This window comes from Gambusia affinis, linkage group LG03, assembly GCF_019740435.1.
Source record: "Gambusia affinis linkage group LG03, SWU_Gaff_1.0, whole genome shotgun sequence".
Classification (NCBI taxonomy): domain Eukaryota; kingdom Metazoa; phylum Chordata; class Actinopteri; order Cyprinodontiformes; family Poeciliidae; genus Gambusia; species Gambusia affinis.
Window position 1 is genome coordinate 171737 of NC_057870.1, and position 19281 is coordinate 191017.

The 19281-nt window shown below is 38.0% G+C and overlaps 1 protein-coding gene across 3 annotated transcripts in view; it reads right to left on the bottom strand.

The window, feature by feature from the left end:
- Positions 1-9544: 9544 nt before the first annotated feature.
- The window catches only part of rad17 (RAD17 checkpoint clamp loader component), a 47429-nt gene continuing 37692 nt past the window's right edge, over positions 9545-19281 (bottom strand). For 2 of the 3 annotated variants that reach the window (XM_044111184.1, XM_044111183.1), the window contains exons 11-17: positions 18024-18127; positions 17785-17931; positions 15701-15829; positions 12806-12926; positions 11406-11463; positions 10748-10956; positions 9545-10220 (exon numbers count right to left, since the gene is read on the bottom strand). In XM_044111184.1, coding sequence (XP_043967119.1) covers positions 10785-10956; positions 11406-11463; positions 12806-12926; positions 15701-15829; positions 17785-17931; positions 18024-18127 — 731 coding nt within the window. In that variant the 3' untranslated portion in view covers positions 9545-10220; positions 10748-10784. The remainder of the gene's footprint in view (positions 10221-10747; positions 10957-11405; positions 11464-12805; positions 12927-15700; positions 15830-17784; positions 17932-18023; positions 18128-19281) is intronic. The other variant, XR_006370148.1, reaches the window with a different exon arrangement.

The following is a 19281-nucleotide window of genomic DNA, read 5'->3' on the forward strand; positions in this document are numbered from 1 at the left end:
AAAATATGATAGTCTATCTGTTACAATTCTCTACATTATTTTCCCTAATTGAGGTGCAAGAGCTATTAATCCTTAATTTGAAGGGCCAGTTGAATTTTTACCTGGCTTCATCACAGGAATTATAACTGACTGTTTCCATGCCACAGGAATTATCCCTGTCTCCCAAATCAGATTAAAAAGTTTTAAAATAACAGTAAGAAATATGTCATTTAAATGTTTAAGCATTATATAACAAACTTCATATTTTCTTGATGTTGACCTTTTAGCATTAAAAATATTTTTTTTCAGCTCATACAGAGTAAAAGGAATATCTAGATCTTGATTTGAAACTGTTCTTCTCTTCCTTTTTATGATGTTTACTGACAGTTGTCAGTAAACATCATAATGTATTACCGCCAACAACTGGACGGAGGTGTAATCCAGAAATTCAATTTATCCTATATTTTTAAAAACCCTAAAATAATTGTATTATATACATACATACACACAGAGTACATACTAAATGCTCCCAGCTAATTTTGAGTCTTTTAAATAAGTGCTTGAATTATATCTTGTGCTTCCCTAATAAATTAGCCGTACTTTATTATGGTAAAAAATAAATATACTAACCATATTAGTATATTGGTTATAGTGCAGCTTGACTATCTGATGCGATTATATATCTATATATAATTTGAATGATTAGCCCATACTTGAAGCTGGACTAATCATCAGTGTACTTGAAGTATGTTATTTTGGAACAACTCATTTGTGCTGTATTTTAATAGTGATTAAATTGTAGAAAATCACAATTTAAAGTGTACTAAGTGTACTATCACATCGTTTTTTTTGGAACAAGTTAAACTTAGTATACTTTAAGTATTTAGCTTTTTATGTAATACAAACCTGCTTGATTAATATATTTTAAGTGTACTATTTTGTGATCAAATTACATTTTAAATATAGGCTATTTAGAATGTATTTTCAGTATATTGGCATTACATATTTTATATATTAGTAGATCTACAATTACTCTATTGGTTTATCATGATGTACAATTTTTAGTTACTTAATATTTTTTATTATTCTGCTTTGCTACTTTGTACATTACATGCGTCATACACACTGTAGTACTGCAAACATATCAGGCTACCAGAACACAGAAGGATCAACTACAACACACTTTCCAACTAAAACAAATTTGCTGGGTAAATTGTATTATTGGTATTATCAATTATTTGTTGTTCATGTAACCTTATAGTTATACCTTTATAATGTTTTTACTTACATGCTTTTACTTCATTTTAATCTTAGTATAAAGAATGTTTCTGTGTGTTGAATAACTTTGATTCCTTCCTGAGAGAAAGCAGCGACAACCACTTCCAGCAGAGTTTACGGCCCGGCCGGAAACTCTGCTCTCCTTGACCTGTTAGATAGCAACAAAGCCGTCACCGTGAAGACACAACTTGTCTGCTCAACGCCGTGCCTGGAACTGAAGAATCTAGTGTGTAGATAACGTGTCTAGATAGTGATTGTCATTAGCGCTGCAACTATGTGATGATTTGTTTTCCCCGCCCTTTGAGAGTTGCAGTGCCCAATGTGATAGGGATCCTAAATGCAATAAAAAGAGAGGAGCAGGCATATGTGATTTCATATGCCTGCTCCTGTTTCAGGAGATTGCAACTGAAAGCACATCTCTGTCTGTTCTCCTCGTGAGTACAAAGAATCCATCTCTCTTGTCTTTCTTGCGTTTAATTAATTTAGTCTTTAATAGGTGTTTGAACCTGACAAAATTACATTGTGCTTTCAATATATTATCATTGTGGTAACAGTTTATTTGATGGGGTGTGCATAAGACTGACATAACACCTGTCATCCAACCTTTAAAGCTACTTCTTATTGAAAGTGTTATTATTTACTGAATGACACTTCATGACACCTGTTGGTATGTTCCTAACAGGTGTCATGTTTATGACAGTATCATGTCAGTCTGATTCACACCCCATCAAATAAAGTGTTACCCGCATTTTCCAAGAGGACGTTGACAATATAGTATCACAGAATTGTACAAATTGTCAATGTATTCAAAGTTTACAGACAACATGCTTATGAAAATTAGCACAATAAAACAACAGATACAACAACAGATGTTAAAATGTACCAGTTGCTCAGTAAACCCCCCCCAAAAAGCCTTACACCATGAAGACGATGTGGAGGTTCATCCTCAGAACTGGTTGGTGATCTGGTGGAGCCAGAGCCTCTTCTGAGACAGGAAAGACTTTAGGTTTTCTAATTCTTGTTCACTGGCTTCCTCTTTCATCTTAAGATGCTTAGACTGCAAAAATATTGTTACGACCCGGCTCGACTGGTCACAACAATAAACTGGGGGGTGTCAAGAGAAGTGGAGTTTTGATGACTACACTGAGCCCTTTGTGACAACTGAGAATGAAGAATCTGCAACTTCACATCCCAGAAGAACCTCTTCTCTTTCCAGACGATGACGATGCAGAACTGCAGGAGGGTGATGGACTCCCAGCATGGGAAAGGTCTGACCTCGTGGAGGGGGTGTCAAGAAAATCCGAGATCATCCCACTTCCCCATGCTGGAGATTTTAGTTTAACAGTAACAATAAATAAAGTTATCTTTAAAATTAATTACTCAAGTAAAATCTAGACCCAACATTAGACTTAAATGTCAATAAAATCAATTTGGTTGTGTGTGTTGTTTCTGTCTCCTGCAAACTTTGCTTTAATTCTACTTTTTTCTATTTAATCATAAGTAATCATAGTCAAGAGAGAGAGAAAGTCATGAAACAGGAAGAGCAGGTTTCCTGGAAAAAGAGGAAGTAAGTTTCCAGCCTGCAGATTTATAAAAATAGTTCAGACTATTACTTATCTCAAAGCATGAAAGTTTTAAAGAAAGAAATCTAAACATTGTGAGTAATTGGATAAGATTCAAAGTAAAATACTTATATTAATATTGGTTTGCTTGTAATAATACTTACACTTACACTTGCATTAGTGGGAACTCTTACAAGTAAAACAAGTAAAACTGTAACTGATATCAAATAATAAGAATCATGGATTATTCTTGGTTTCTTTACAGAAAACATTTGTAATAACCCACATTAAGATTATAATAAGAGTAACTGATAAATTATGGTTATCATAACATTATAAATGAATGATAAATCAGAGAAGTAAAAGAAGTTATAAATGTGATTTTTACTCTGAACTTGAAGTGGTGTTAAAGGTGTAACTGCAATTAAAGATCACTGATGTGTTGGAGGTAGATGGTAGGTGAAAGGTTAAGGGGAAAAGGGGAACTAACAGGAGAGCAGAGATGGTCAACGCCTTATTTGGAAACAGGTTGTTAAGCAACCTGAGACATTAGCACAGACATCAGGACACAATGTCTCTAAGACAGTGATGGATATGAGATCATCTGTCCAAGCAGTCAGCCAATGAAATAAGCACAGCAACAGTGCTAGCCAATGCAAAGGAACCAAAAGGCTGGATAAACCCTATAAAAGGTGGGTGCAAAAGAGGAAACTTTGGTTGGATCCTCCAGGCAGCTTCGAGTCAAGATGGAGATGGACAAAGAACTCTGCAGCTGAAGAAGAGCCGGGGCCACAGAGCCGAAGACTGTCCTGATCATGGGGACCAACCCGTCTGCCCCGCAACATGTGGCTTCAAATTGCACTTCTCTCATCAGCTGGGTTCAGACCCCAAAGACGAAGATGAAGACCAAGGTAAAGACAAAGGCAAAGACAAAGAAGAAGAACTGATGCCTTCCTTTCTGCCAGCACCCAAGTCCTGTGTGACCTCACCATCCATGAGGAGAAGAAAGCTCATCAGACCTACAGAGATCCCTGCCTTCGTCGACCAACATCCTCCTACTGCTGCAACACCTCCTTCATCATCAGGCCAGGTCTGGGGTTCGAAAAGCCAAACTGCCCGTCTCTCTCAAAGGTTCCCTTTTTAGTTCTCAGTGTCAGCATTAGGGAAAGATAGACTAGATGATAGATTTTTTTTATTTGATTATTTCTGCTACTGAATTAAGCTGTACTGACCCTTGCAAAATTGCCTTACTAATAAAATATTTAGCATAAAGAAAATCTAAAAGATGTTGTGGACATTCAATTAATGAGTCACCTTAAAGTTCTTTGATGGTTGTAAAATAGCTATGATGTTCGATTCTGGAGAGGAAGAGCTGGAAAATGTTTATTGGTTCCTGATAGCCCAAATTTAAAACATCATCCTTGGGACTCGCTGAGTCACTAAAACCTACCTGGTTCAGTAACAAGAGCAAATTGTAATGAAAGAGAACGAGCGACCGTTAACAGGTATGCTCTGTGAAACTAGTTGGCTGCAGGCTGCTCAGTCTGGCTAATTCACAGAGGGAAGAAGGGTGGGACACCTGGATGGAGGTCGTCAGAAACCAGGCCAATCGTTTCTCGATGCCAGCTTAAACAGAGTTTACTTCACTTCTGGACAGGGTAAATCTCAGCAGATTTAGGAAACTCGATTAACCCGTTAGATGGAGAGCTGGTACCACATCTCCCCTCTCAGAAGAGGAAGTAGAGAGTGAGTGAATAGAGAGAGAAGGGAGGGGGGGGGGGGGCGCAATAACAGGGGGCACGGAAACAGGCAGTGTTTTATGCCTATAAAAGGCATTTATTTAAAAGAATCAAAATGATGGTCTAGGCGTCAGCATCAGATGGCAGCTCGGATGGGGCGTTCATGCCTGGTCCCTCCACACCAGGAAGTCCGGACCCCAACCTGGTCTGGTCTGGTCTGGATGGCTGTCTGCGGCGTGCTTGCTTCAACCAGGGGACGCGGCTCTCAAACAGGGGACGAGCTTGCAGGGGACGAGCTTCTCGTGAATGGAATGGCGCTCCTTAAATACCACCCAGGTGGCCGCATAATGGAAGCGCCTCCCACTTAAAGGACCTTAATTGATCATGTTAATTGACAGCAATATAGCACACACGCATACCGGATCGCACAGCAGGGCCGTCACAATATGTTGAAGATAAAAACAATGATGAACGAGTTCCAACAGCCTCACAATATCAAAGTATCTTTCGAATAATGAGCTAAATTAAAACCAGGTTGAGTTTATGAAGAAAATTATATCAAGTCACAACAAACAAAATTGATAAGTTAACTATTTCTGAAACCAACGTTAAGTTTGTTTATATGTGTACTGCACTGTTTATAATTAAACGAAAATAATTAGCATTTTGTAGCAAACTTACCACCAGATAGCAACACGTTAGCAGCCTTCATACCTTCGGGTATTTTACTGCCATAAATTTTGTTTATATGTTTTATTTTATATTTTGCATGTTTTTGTAATTATGACCTTTGTCATTATAACAAGAACAACTTTAAAGTTTTGCATTAAAGCTGACTTCACACCAGCAGTTCAAAAAACTCTATTGATGTTAATAATAGGTGGAAGTGATAGTCAAACTTCTAGGCTGCATGATTCCTGACCCCCTGGTGGCTACATTGCGTCCTTACACCAAAGACCAAGCTGCTGCAAATGTTAACCGGACACACGTTCATCTGTTGCTTCTTCCAGGGCCAGCCCAAGCCTCCATGGGGCCCTCAGCAAAATATGGTTTTGGGGCCTCTAGTTCTGCTAACAATGTGGACTGGCTGCAATCAACAGCCCGATCATTAGATCATTCACACATCTGCTACAAACTTATTGCATCTCTGGCAGTGCTGTTTGCATTATATACATGTATAATATAGAATATAGGATACATTTATTGACCAACTGATTTATCATTCATTGGCCGATACTTACATGTGAAGCTCATCTTAACCACTAATCTTATCTTCATCAGCAAAGGTTTAAAAATCAGCCACTTTTCTCTTCTGCTCTGCAGTGAGAGGTTTGACTGACAGACTGACCCACCAGGTCAGGTCTGAACGTTTCCACTTAACAATATTCACCCCACTGTTGCCAACTCAGTGACTTTCTTGCTATATTTAGCAACATTTCAGACAAAAAAAAAAATTCATATACTGGTAAACTAAAATCAAAAGGTCAGACTTTTTAAAAATCGGTAACCAGGGATCGGCCAGACAACTGCAATTGGTGCAGCCATACATACATATTCATAACATTCTTTGATTAAATTAATTTCTCTTAAACATTACTCCAATAACTAAAAATTTCATTTATACCAGTTGAGTCTTTCTCCCCTGAGAATGTGGACCGGTACCGGTACTGAACTGATTCCGAGCCTTCAAATAATTGTAACAGAAGTTTCACATAACTTAGAAGTTGATGTAAAAATAATGTTTGTTTTTGCCACAAAATGATTTTGCTCAGCAGCAAACAACAAATCCCAACTACAGCAAAGAGCAGCTCATCGATGTAGCAGCTATGTAGCCTGACGTAAAAACATTTTGCTAAACAATGTCAAACATTAACAAGTTTTAATTATCGTTATCAAATGTTATCAAACACATCGTTTTAAAGCCAAAAGTACCTCAGAAATATCCAGAGCCAACCATGAAAATCAACTCATTCAAAATTTATACTCCGTTTCACATAAACACAAAGACCCTAGCATAAATGTTTGGCTGTTGAACGTTCCAGGTTACCAAGACACATTAAATCAAACCTTTATCTTGGCCTTTTTCAATTCTTCCTCTTTCTTTCCTCCCTCCCTGAAGGATAAGTTCTTTTTTGAGACATTGTTTTGCTTACTTAACTCCTCACCAGAGCTTTGGACCTTGGGATGCACTCTGCACATCACAGCTCATAATACCGGTGAAGCGTGCAGTACCTACTGCGGCAGGAGCAATTCTTTTTTCTTTTTATCCATAAAATAATCATTTCTACATACATTATCAAATATATCAACATTAGTAAGACCAGAGAGATGGTGATTGACTTCAGAAGGAAGAAGACACCTTCACAGCCACTGAAGATCGAAGGGGAAGTGGTGGAGGAATACAAATACCTGGGAGTTGTAATTGGCAACAAACTGGACTGGGCATCTAACACTGACGCTGTGTGCAAGAAGGGGATGAGCAGACTCTATTTTCTAAGGAAGCTGAGATCCTTCAATGTGTGCAGCAAGATGTTGGAGACCTTCTACCACAGTGTTGTTGCTGCTGCCATCTTCTTTGCTGCTGTGTGTTGGGGAAGCAGCATCAGAGCCAGCGACTCTATTAGACTGGACAGAATCATCAGGAAAGCTGGTTCTGTACTGGGACTAAGGCTGGAGTCCCTGGAAACTGTGGTGGAGAGGAGGACACTGAAGAAGGTTCTGTCTATCATGGACAAAAAACAGAACCCTCTCCACCACATAGTGGACAGACAGCGGAGAACCTTCTCACATAAACTGCTGCAGCTCCGCTGTTGTAGGGACAGATACAGGAAATCCTTCCTGCAACATGAAATCTCACTGTACAATAAAAGATAAATCATTGTTCTGCACTAATCAGCCCAATTTTGCACAACTGCACTGTGGCACACTTGCTGTACATATATTACATATACATATCTGCACTTTTGAATCTCTGTAAGGACTGCTCTTAAGTTGCATTTTATATTTTACAGCACTTTATAATTTTACAATTTATAGCATTTTATATTTATATTTTATCTACAACTAGTTGTTACTGTGTCTTGTATTATTATTATTATGAGAAATTACTAAAAAAAAATATATTTTTTCTTTTAAAAAGCTCCTGAGGAGGCCCCTTGATGGGCCTGGGGCCCCAAGCAGCTGCTTAGCTTGCTTGTGCCAACCCTGGTTTCTTCATAAAGACGTCCAGAAGCCAGACATTTAAATTCATGTTTGGAAAGTGACACAAGGAGGGAGTAACAACATGGAACTGTGTGAAGCCTGACAACAACAGCACAAGAAGGAAAGTAATGCAAAAAGCTTATAATTCATTTAAGTCAAGTTCAGAGGAGATTTTCACCAACTAAAAAGTCCATAACATTTCAAGTAAAACAAAATGTCAGAAACAAATGACAGAAATAGTTGCCAGAGCAGAACAAGTTGCAGAAGGAGAGGAACTAGATGAAACCTCTTTAGTGCAACCTGGGCAAGAAGAGCTGCATAGAAGTGAAAAACCTCGCATGCCAACAGGAAAAGGAAGATAATTCCATAAAGAAAAACTACAGGGGCTGCAACATTACTTTGAAAGTACTTATGACAGATGGAAAGCATTAAATAAAGTTGCTAAGAAATCTGTTATTAAAGGAGATGCAGTTGACATTCTTGAAGGTCACATGGACATTGTCCAAAGAGAACTAGCCGCTCTTAATAATATTTATCATTAATACAGAGCAACAGATGGACCACCTCATGATATGTGTTCCAAGTTAGACAAATGTATATCAGTGACTAAGGTAGTTTTGCAAAACATTCAATGCCTTGGTAAGGGAACAAATAAGGAGGAGATTGTTTGGCCTGATGCCAGTTCTATATTTACATCTTCTAGCTCAACTAGTGTCTCAGTTCATAGTCATTTTAAAGCCAGTACAGTTAACTCTAATGGCTCTTCTGCCAAAAGACAAGAAGCTGCAGCAGAGTATGAAGCAACAAAGGCTGTGCTTAAGATAATGGTTGAACAAGAGAAATTTAGCAATTTAGAGAAAAAATGCAAACCATAGAAGAAGACAAACGCATAACAGCAGAACAAGAAGCTGCTGCGATGTCACAGCGCCATCAAGAGGAAAGAGAGGAAACAGAACGCAAGTTAAAAAGAGAAAAGGAAAAGGCAGCTGTGATAAAGAGACAAGAGGAAAGTGCTACAAGGAAACTGTCAGTTGGGGACTTAAAAAGGGAAATTGAAAGACTGGAAAATCTGAAAGGACTCAATGCAGCAAAGGCAAAATTACAAGTTTATGAAGAAGATTACTTTTCAGTAAATCAAGAAAGCATCACTCCAAAGTGTTAGTGCTTGAAATGCTTCTTACTGTTACAGTGGGTCTCTGCCCTTTTTCTTTCCAGGGCTCTGGAGTCGGGCAGGCTGTAGGTGTTGTGTTTGTTGTTCTGATTGCGCCTCTGTTGCTTTATAGCTGCCATGCATGCAGGCTTTCCCCTCAGCCTCCTCAGAACTCCATTTGGTTCGGTTTGTATCTTATGGCTGGGTTTTGTTAGGTTTGTTTCGGCTTTTGCTTATTTTGGTTCTGGGTTTTTGCATTAATCTTTTTTAGTTTCTCATTTCAGGTTTTATTTGTTTAGTATAATTTAATAAATTCATTCTATTTAAGTCAGAAAATCCTTGTGTAGTTTTCTTTAATGTTACTCCACAAAACGAGCTAGTGATGTGGAACAGAGTCCAAAAACACAGCTGTAAATAAAAACTGGTCATATTTGGTCTTAACCAAATATGATTTGGTTAATTTAGTAAATTACTAAATTTACTAATTACTAAAATAACATCTCTGAAAAATAAAAACTACAAACAAAACTTCTTCATTTCTGCCAATGGAAAATCACTCCTAAACGCCTGAAATGGTCTTATTCCTGTGCAAGTGATGAATCCACGCCAAATCAGAAAACATAAATATACAAAGACCTTTTTATACAGAATATCAATTTAATCCAAGAATATCACTTAGATGTTGTGGGAACAACAATAATTACTTTTCATCTTGTTACTGTACTGTCAATGACAACAGAACTACAAAACAATGTTTATAAAGTTGAAAGTCTGTTTGGTTGTCAATACCATTTGTGAATACATTATGAAACGTAAAAACCTCTTTCTAAACCAGAATTCATCTTAGAGTTTCCATTATGAAAATTTACCAATGCACAGTTTTGTTTTTAGAAAATTATGCAGTTTTTAAAAAAATTATTTTACTGTCACAAAAACAATAAAAGGTTTCTAAATACTGAAAGTACAAGTAATTTTTCTTCACATCAACAGTAAAAAGAAATTGCAACCTTTTCCAATCATCGTCCTTCATATAACAGAGCATAAGGAAAAAACCTTTTTGTTTGTTTTCTGCTCAAACAGAATGTGGCTAAGCAATTTTGCAAAGTGGATCTGATCCACAGTGGCCTAAAAATGTAGACAAATTTGACCAAAATGCAGTGTGCAGCAACAACTCACTACCTTTACAGCACAGTGGTAGTAAAAAATCCCAGTTTGCTTTGCAGTCACAGAACCTGGACTTGTACAACTCTGGCTATCGAAGTATTCAAGCTTGGCCAACACTGGAGAGTCTTCTGGACCACCTCAGTCAGTCTACAACAGAAAAAATAATTGATGTTATGACTGAATCACAGTTCAGATCCCAACCAGACTGAAATATGTGGTACAGCTATGAGAACAATACAGAAACTTATCTGTAAATGTTAAATCAACAAGCAACAGCAACAAAATCCAAAAAAATCACAACAATGTAAAAACGTCCATTTTAAAGTGACAAATGTACTGAGATCAGTGCCATGGTTGTGTTCAACAATTGAATGATGGTTTGCATACTGAATTTAAGACACACAACTGTTCTGCATTTCTTTAATAACTACATTTTTATTTAATAATGTCATGGTGGAATCTGTTATGTGCTTTTGTCCACTAGTGGTAAGAAACCATTTCAGAATGTGAAGAAAGCCACAGAATTCTTCTTGCATCCTTTTAGATAAAACCACAGAATTGACTGAGTTTAATCTGTTTTGTAATTTTCTAAAACTCAAACATTTTTGCAAAATTAAACTTAATTTACGTAAATATATTTCAGGGGAATGAAAGAAACAAAGAAATATTCTTACAGTAGAAGACAACAAATGAGTGCCAGTGGCATTTGAATCAATCACTGTCATATTCTTCTATGATGACTTCCTCTTCCTCCAAGAGCGCTTGGTTTGGAATGAGATGGGACTGACTGACTTGTGGACCTTTCTCAACCCTGCAGTGTAATTCCTCTTCTTCCTCGATCTCCTGGCCCATCTCTTTGTCTCTTAGATTCTCCGGTTTTAATCTGTAAATATGTTGCAAAGACAAAGACATCATAAGTTTTAATTTGAAACCTTCAGGTTCAGTTTTCTTCATTGGTAACCATGGATACAGTTTAGCTGTGGTACAATAAAACAAAGACACTGTACTTTTAATGTCAGATTTAGAACTTTCCTTTCTGATAAAGAATATAGTTAAAACAATATTTAATCTGCAATATACAATAGTCAAGTGGGGGAGTAGTAAATCCATTGGAATAATAAAGTTAATCAATTATTTCAAAAAGGACGGTGACTTTTTCATATGGGGTCAGGCTGGTTTGAGAAGTTTTCTCCCATTGTAAATTAAATAATCATTTGAACATATAACTTGCACGTACTTAGGTTATCTTAAAGTTTTCTGTCAGTGCTGTCATCCGATTACCAAGGCCTATCAAACGTACAAAATGTATAATACATTAAAAAGGTTTCATACCTGCCAGAACATGTCCTTAGTGACATCTGACCCACATCTTGAATAACAGCCATCTGTGCTATGAGGAACAAAAGTACGATATTACTTTAATCACCATTAATTAATTACCAGAAACATTTTCTGTGGTTTACAATTTATTTTCCTAATCTGGACGCAATATAATTATTAAGTCCAGATCAATTTATTTCGCCCCTCAGTCCCAGCCATGTGATTTAGAGTATTGGTCAATACTGAGTCCCAATCCGAGACTTCAAAAAACATTTAGAAAATGAACCCCTAGATGACAGCATCGACTAATTTGTATATTTGATTATCTGAGCCAGGAGGTTTAGAAATGAATATCAACATCGACAATGCAAAAATAATGTAAAATACTTTTTAAATCACTTTTAAAAAGTATTTTAACTACAAACAAAATTTATAAACTTGTCAGAACCTACATTAAATACATCGGTTTTGTATAATATCAAAAGTAATCAAAAGACAGTTATCAGAGGCACATACAGTGGAGGCTGTGAATCAAATTTATTTTGGTATGAAGAAAAGGAAACATAAATAACTATATTTACATTCTATTTACTGTAATCCAGAGCAGGATCAATGGCAGCTTTGTGCATGTGTGATTCCATTGCAATACTGCAGAGGAGACCCACTGCAGTAGAGCAGTGGGTCTCCTCTGCTCTACTGCAGGGTGACTCTACCATCAGTCAGTCGACACCTGGAGGTGGGAGGGCTCATGGCAGCTCTCACTGCTCACTGTAACTGCAGTACAGTTTATGCTTTTCTGTTTCGTCACCAATGTCTCCAATAATGGCGGTCTGAAAATACTAAATACAGCAGCAATGCTGCTAAGTTGGCAACAGTGCTGATGCCGAGTTCTGCTTCACGTTACTGAAGTCGTTATGCTAAGAATTGGATGCATCATCCCACTCTTCATCGCTGCTATATAAACTCTGCAGCTGATTTTTCTTCGTAGGGATTCAGCGGCTTCTACAGTCGGCCGACTGGGAATCATAACTAGGAATTGAAAATTAACAAGTTTATCCATTCCCAGCCTTCAATTCTCAATAAGCATAATGGATACATTTTTGACAGAGGTTTTGTGTGTCTGAGTGTGAAGGGTAAGGCTTTGTGGGGGAGGGGATTTTCTTAACCAAAGGGGGCTGAACAGAAAAAGCTTGGGAGTCGCTGGTGTTAGGAACTATCTAATATATAAAATCACAGATCTGAAAGATAAATGAGGCACAGCAGTTTAAATGTTAAACGTTTTTTAACAGACACTTTCATATTTTAGTTAGTAGTTGTTATTTTTGGAATCCATTGACCAAACATCATAATTATTGTTATGACAGTAATTTTATAGTAAAGACAGTAACAGTGAGGCATCCATTATGTGCTACCTTGACTCCTTGTAGGGTTACAAAGTTTGGCCAGGAAAGGCAGCAACTGAGTCTGTAGACCAACTGGAGTCAGACAGAAGCTCCTGAACAAAGACTGCGCAGCCACACAGTTGTCCTGGTGCTGTAAAAAGAAATATTTATTAGTATTTGTAAATGGAAATCCTGAATCCACACTGATCAGTTATTTTCAGTGATATTGATTCAGAGATTTGTGGTTATTTAAACATAATAAAGAATAACCACATCTCTATTTGTACTTATAACTTTATTAAACCCAGGGTGCTTTTATTCTTTGATTAACAGGTTTGATTAACAGCCCCAAAAACCAATTTCAATAGCAAACTGTAGGCTACTGAAATATTTATGAAACCATTTCCAAAATATTATTTAAATCCATCTATTCATCATTTGTAGTCGAGACAGAAATTTTAGTCAGTATTTATTTATTTATTTTCCCTCTTTTTTTTCTCCGAAGAGTTTTTGCAGCGCTAGTGGCTCGTATTTTTGTGACAGTAGACAGACAGTGAGGAGGGCGAGGGGGGCGGGGGGAGACATGTGACAAAGGTCGCCGGGACCGGGAGTCGAACCCGCAACGTCCGTGTCGAGGACTAAGGCCTCCAAACGTGGGGCGTGCTAACCCCCTGCGCCACCACAGCACGCCCCTGTCAGTATTAAATAAAATAATGCTATTAGTGTAGTGTAGTCTGGGAAACAACATATTGTTAGTTATTGTCGCCATACATATTAAAATATTCATGGCGAGCCAAAGTCCATCTGGTGTCCATTGATATACATGACTGGACTGGACAGTGGCTATAGCCGCTGTGATGATGTGCCACTAGTATGCATCGAGTCTTGTCCACAAAACCGTACTGTTTCAATGCACAATGAGCACAAAATTATTTGTAGCACCACAATTTATTATCTGATTTCTATTAAATATGGCTTAAATTAAAGCTGAGAAAATTACTGATGTTTTGATTCATACAATATGTATTCTCCTGGATGTAAATCTATAGTTTGTTTTCTGTCAGTTCTGCCAAGATGCAAGAGAGGATGAATTTCTCTTATATTGGTAAATAATAACTAGCGTGAACATGCAGGCTAGTAAACAAGCTCCACTACTGATAAACAGCTATGGCATCGGTAGGTATCAACAATATACTTTACATTAAAAATGTCCGTTCATATTTTAACGTTGTACTCTTGTTATAAGTTATAAATAGCTAGTTAGCTAATATAAAAGCACTAAGTTAGAGAAGGTTTGCTATCATCTAGGCAACATGTCAAGCCAGTGAATTTGCAATTGACATTTTTTGCTTCGCACTGTGTGACATTTCATCTGTATGTTTTGCGACTAGAATTTTGTCATGGAGTCCATGGGCTCCCATGAAGGATTTACACAAACAGCGACGGGCGGGGAGAAGAGGACGCCGTGTCCATGGAGCATCAGGCAGAGTGTGCTTTTAATATTTTTAATGCTTTCTGTCTGCATAAAAAAATTTGGATTCAGATTCAGATTTATTCGTGTCCCAAATGGGCAAATGATGTTACAGCAAGTATAAAAACTTAAAGGACAAAGTATCAAAGTTTTGAAAATAAAAATAATAACGCATACCAAAAAAGACATCAAATATAAATCAATACATAATGGGAAGAATACGTATGTCACTGTTGACCGACAGTTATTACGAGAACCAATAATCAGGTCCTGGTGCTGCATTAAATAGAGATATTGCTGTAGGAACAAAGGAGAGTTTGTCCCTGATACTTTTAATACTAAGAAGTCTGAGCCAGAGGCCAGAAGGCAGAAACTGGAACTCAGCATGTAAAGGGTCAGATCTGTCAGCAAGAACGGTATTAGTTTTCCTTATAATCTGACTATTGAACAATTCTGTAAGTGAGCATTGTTCAACCCCTAAGATCTTATTACTTCTATGTATGGCTCTGCTAAGTGTATTTTTTGACCTAATACTAAGATTTTCAAACCAACAAAGGAGGGGAAAAGTCAGCACAGATTCAATATATGATCCATACAATATGGTCATCATTAACCTAAAACGTCGCAAGCTTTCTTAGACAAAACAATCTTTTTTATCAGGTACATCAATTTTCCATAATATTTCATTTACTGTTTATTTTTGAAAGCACAATAAAATCATTTCACTAAATCCAAATGGATTTAATTCTGGTCCAAAAAAATACATTGGGACAAATAAATGCAGGTATGAACCAATATTTGTACTGAGGTTGTAGGTAATGTTAAAATGAATCACCATCTGGCTACAACTTTCTAACAGTACTGCATCAAGAGAAATATTACATTTGCACCATCCCCAGTGACACTGCAATTGTATCTTAGCTGCTTTTTTAAAATAAAAAGTAAAGCAAATAAAGCAGAAATACTTACTTTTAAGCAGAGATGTGGCTAGCTAGATCCATTTTGAATCCTTTGAGAGCTCATATGTTTCTTCAACTATGAAACATGGCTCCGATGATTACCCTCCTTTTATACTAGTCCAGAAATTAGACATGTCCCTGTAAGGCTGTTGGTTTGTTTCGCATAACAGTGGCAGCATACAGCTGCTATTTGAATGACAGATGCATGTGCAGGAGTGAGCCATGCATACATTGACAGACAGGGGGATTTGATTTTTTCAGTTTATCTCTCATCTTCTATTTTCAGGATATAGTGAAATTTTTAACATATCTTCAAAAAAGTTACACAATGTAACTTTTTTCCAATTTGCCACATCTTTTTCTTGAATTCACTGTTGCCGGGGTGACTACTAGGTGGCAGCTATAATCCCACCCAAGGAGATATACCCCTGCATATTGCATATTTACATTTTCCACTGAAATACAGCTGAAAGCTTAGCTTTACTAATGTCATACCTTTTTGTTGACTAGACACCAACTTGGTTTGTGCAGCGGTCTGAAGCCAACAGGAAGTTGACAAGAGTTTGAGTGGATCAACCCTCTGGTTGCCACTGCAGATCCATAGTCCCCTATCATGTGACGAATCTAAAAAGAAAAACAGCACCTTTAAAACACTGAAAACTAGTCATCAGACAATCCACACAGGACACACAGTCGGTAGATCTGGCAAGTCCAAACGTGTTGTGAGGGTCTACTGGGAACGTCTGGCACAGTCTCCCATGAGACAGAACTTTAACTCCTACTTTAGCAGGAGAGCTTTGAACATGTTTCAGGGGGGACATTGAGTCTGAGCGGACCATGTTCCACATCTCATTTGTCAAGGTGGCTTATTGGACCTGTTGGTTATTGGTGCCTGTCAGCAACCTCGGGTGGTTGCTGAGAAAAAAACTCGGGCGTGAGAGGAGTTTGAAGAGGCCATGGAGAAAGACTTCCGCACGGCTTCGAGGTGATTCTGGTCCACCGTTCGGCGTCTCAAGAGGGGGAAGAAGTACAGAACCATCACTGTCTACAGTGGGGATGGTGTGCTGCTGACCTCAACTTGGGACGTTGTGGGCCGGTGAACAGAATACTTTAAAGACCTGCTCAATCCCACCAACATCCATTGAGGAAGTCGAGCCTGGGGATTCGGGGTCAGGCTCTTCAATCTCTGGGGATGAGGTCACTGAGGTGTTTAAAGAGCTCCTCGGTTGGCAGGGCCCCGGGGGTGGATGAGATTCAGAGTTTCTTGAGGCTCTGGATGTTGTGGGTTGTGTTGGTTGACACAATTCTGCAATATTGCATGGACATTGGGGGTAGTTCCCCTGGGCTGACAGACCGGGGTGGTGGTCCCCCTGTTCAAAAAGGGAGACTGCACAACTGCGCAGTGTACCCCAACTACAGAGGGGTCACATGCTTAAGCCTCCCTGGCAAGGTCCATTAAGGAGTCCTGGAGAGAAGAGTCCAGTGAGTGGTCAAGCCTTGGATTCAGGAAGAGAAGTGTGATTTTCATCCTGGTTGTGAAACACCGGACCAGCTCTACACCCTCAGCAGGGAGGATTTCTTACCCCAAGTGGAGGAGTTTAAGTAACTCGGGATCTTGTTCACGAATGGGTGAAAACAATGGAGCAGGAGATCAACAGGCTGATTGGTGCAGCGTCTGCAGTGAGGTGGATGCTGTACCAGTCTGTAGTGGTGAAGAGAGAGGCCTATTATTTCGCCATGGTAAGTCAAAGCGCCAATAGAAGCAATAGCTCCCTTCTCAAGATCAAGCCGCACGTTTTGATGTATATATTGTGGTGGTGCATGCACCAGCTTGAGCTGCATTAATGGTGATGGAACAAAATATATTGGGTGTTGAACAATAGACAGGCCCCAATGACCATAATAATGGAAATAAGGTGAAGCTTGAATTAAGTTTTTGTTACTTAAATGCGAATTTGGTTGAAAAGGTTTAAAAAGTAGTAATCAGTAAGATATGAGAGGACGCAACTCATCAGCTCTATTCAGCGACAACAACTGAAAAGATGAAGCTATCCGGGACAGAATGGCATGGTGCAATGAGTAGAATGTAAAGACAGGTTGTGAAGTTATCACCTCAGCATAAAGAAGATGTTCATATGATGTGCCGAAACATGCACCTAGGATTTTGCAAAAATTCTCAGACCACAGCCTACGAGTGTTGCAAATGCAATTTAGTGACAGCATTCTTCAACAAAGTCCAGGATGTTATTCAAATGTCAAAAATTAAAATGTCCACTGCAGAAGATGTACTGAACACGGAGTGCTGCAACCACAGAGGATGAGGAAGGTGGCTGATTAGATCTAATTCCTCAGAAATCTCTGCACTGGAGACACCTCTGCTGGAAATATGACTGCTCAAATCCCGCACCCTTGCAATAAAATTAAGAGCTGATCACATAAAAACGGATCTCCACTCCAAAAGAAAGACCTGAATCCCAAAGTCTTGTCTTTTGAGTAAGCCTTGAACAGAGAGATTGCTCAGAGCATTTTTATATTCTATCAATCTGCCATTAGTTTATACTATCTATTTAAGGACTAACCGTCCAATTTCCTGTGAGAAGATCTGCATCAGACAGGTACTCGCTAGCTCTGTCCACATCTTCTATGTCAGAGAAGAAGTCCAGATAATTCTGATGGAGACATAGGGTGAAAAACTCTCCAGAAGTTTCTGAACGCTCAACAACCAACTGAATAAAAAGATAAACAAAAAATCAAAATGAACAGAAGAACACCCAGATTATTGTCAAATTAAATAAAGTGGGGAAAAAAAGAACCTTACTTCGGGCTGCACGAGTAATACTTCTCTATGATGTTGCAAAAGGTGAAATGGCAAAACAAGTTCAGAGGCACCTTTAGTTTCATTTGGACAGTCACCATTTCCACCTGTTGGTCACATCATTGACTTAAACAGACTGTACCACAATCTTTAGGTTCTTACAATACAGATTTAACTGTAGAACACTTTACAATGTTATTCACATAAATTCAAAAATACTTTATTAATCCCAAAGAGATATTAAATGTTGTTGTAATTCACATTATTAAACATTTAAATACTTATTGTAGATTCTGATGGCTGGGCACAGGAAGAATCTCTAGTATAACTGTGAAACTGAAGAAGCCTTTGACTGAAAACACATATTACTTGATAAAAGGGAATGGGGTTACAAAAGGGCTGATTTTCATTGTAGGTGTTCCTGCTTACGACATAGCATTTGGGTATTAAATCTACCAAATTTATCATTTTACACAACATAAAATCAATACAATGAAAAAAAACCCTCTAAATTGTATATTTTTGTCTACAGCTGAAGGGACTTTATTGAAAATAAACCTATCAATGAAAAATTGTATCCAATTGTGTAAATAATTATCAATGAAAGTAGAGTTGTACAAATAAGAATGATCTTATTCTTACTTTTTATTCCGTACATGGTTCACACATTCTATACCATACACCACCAGTGTTCCAAACCAGTGGTAGTTTAATGCCAAAGCTGCCCAATGTACAATAATTGTGGTGCCAATTGTTCAAGCCATTTTACAGCTAGTACTAGGCCTGTCGCGATAAATGATAAACCAATTAATCATACGATAAATTAAAACTATTGATGTCATTTTAATTATTGCCTTTATCGTCTCTTCCAGCCTTTTTCTCTTTCTGTTGATGACACTGAATGAAAAAAGGCTCAACTCTGGTGCTCTCCACTAACCCTCCCTTCCTCATTTCCTCAATCAATCAATCAAATTTTATTTGTATAGCACATTTCAGCAGCAAGGCATTTCAAAGTGCTTTGCATCAAATCAAACACAAAAACACAATGCAACATGGAATCAACAATAAAAACACAACATCAAGTGAGGTTCCTTCAATAAATTTGCAATTGATTCCGTTTCAAATACAACTCTAAACAGGTGGGTTTTTAGTTGAGATTTAAAGGATGTCAGTGTTTCAGCTGTTTTACAGTTTTCTGGAAGTTTGTTCCAGATTTGTGGTGCATAGATGCTGAATGCTGCTTCTCCTCATTTGGTTCTGG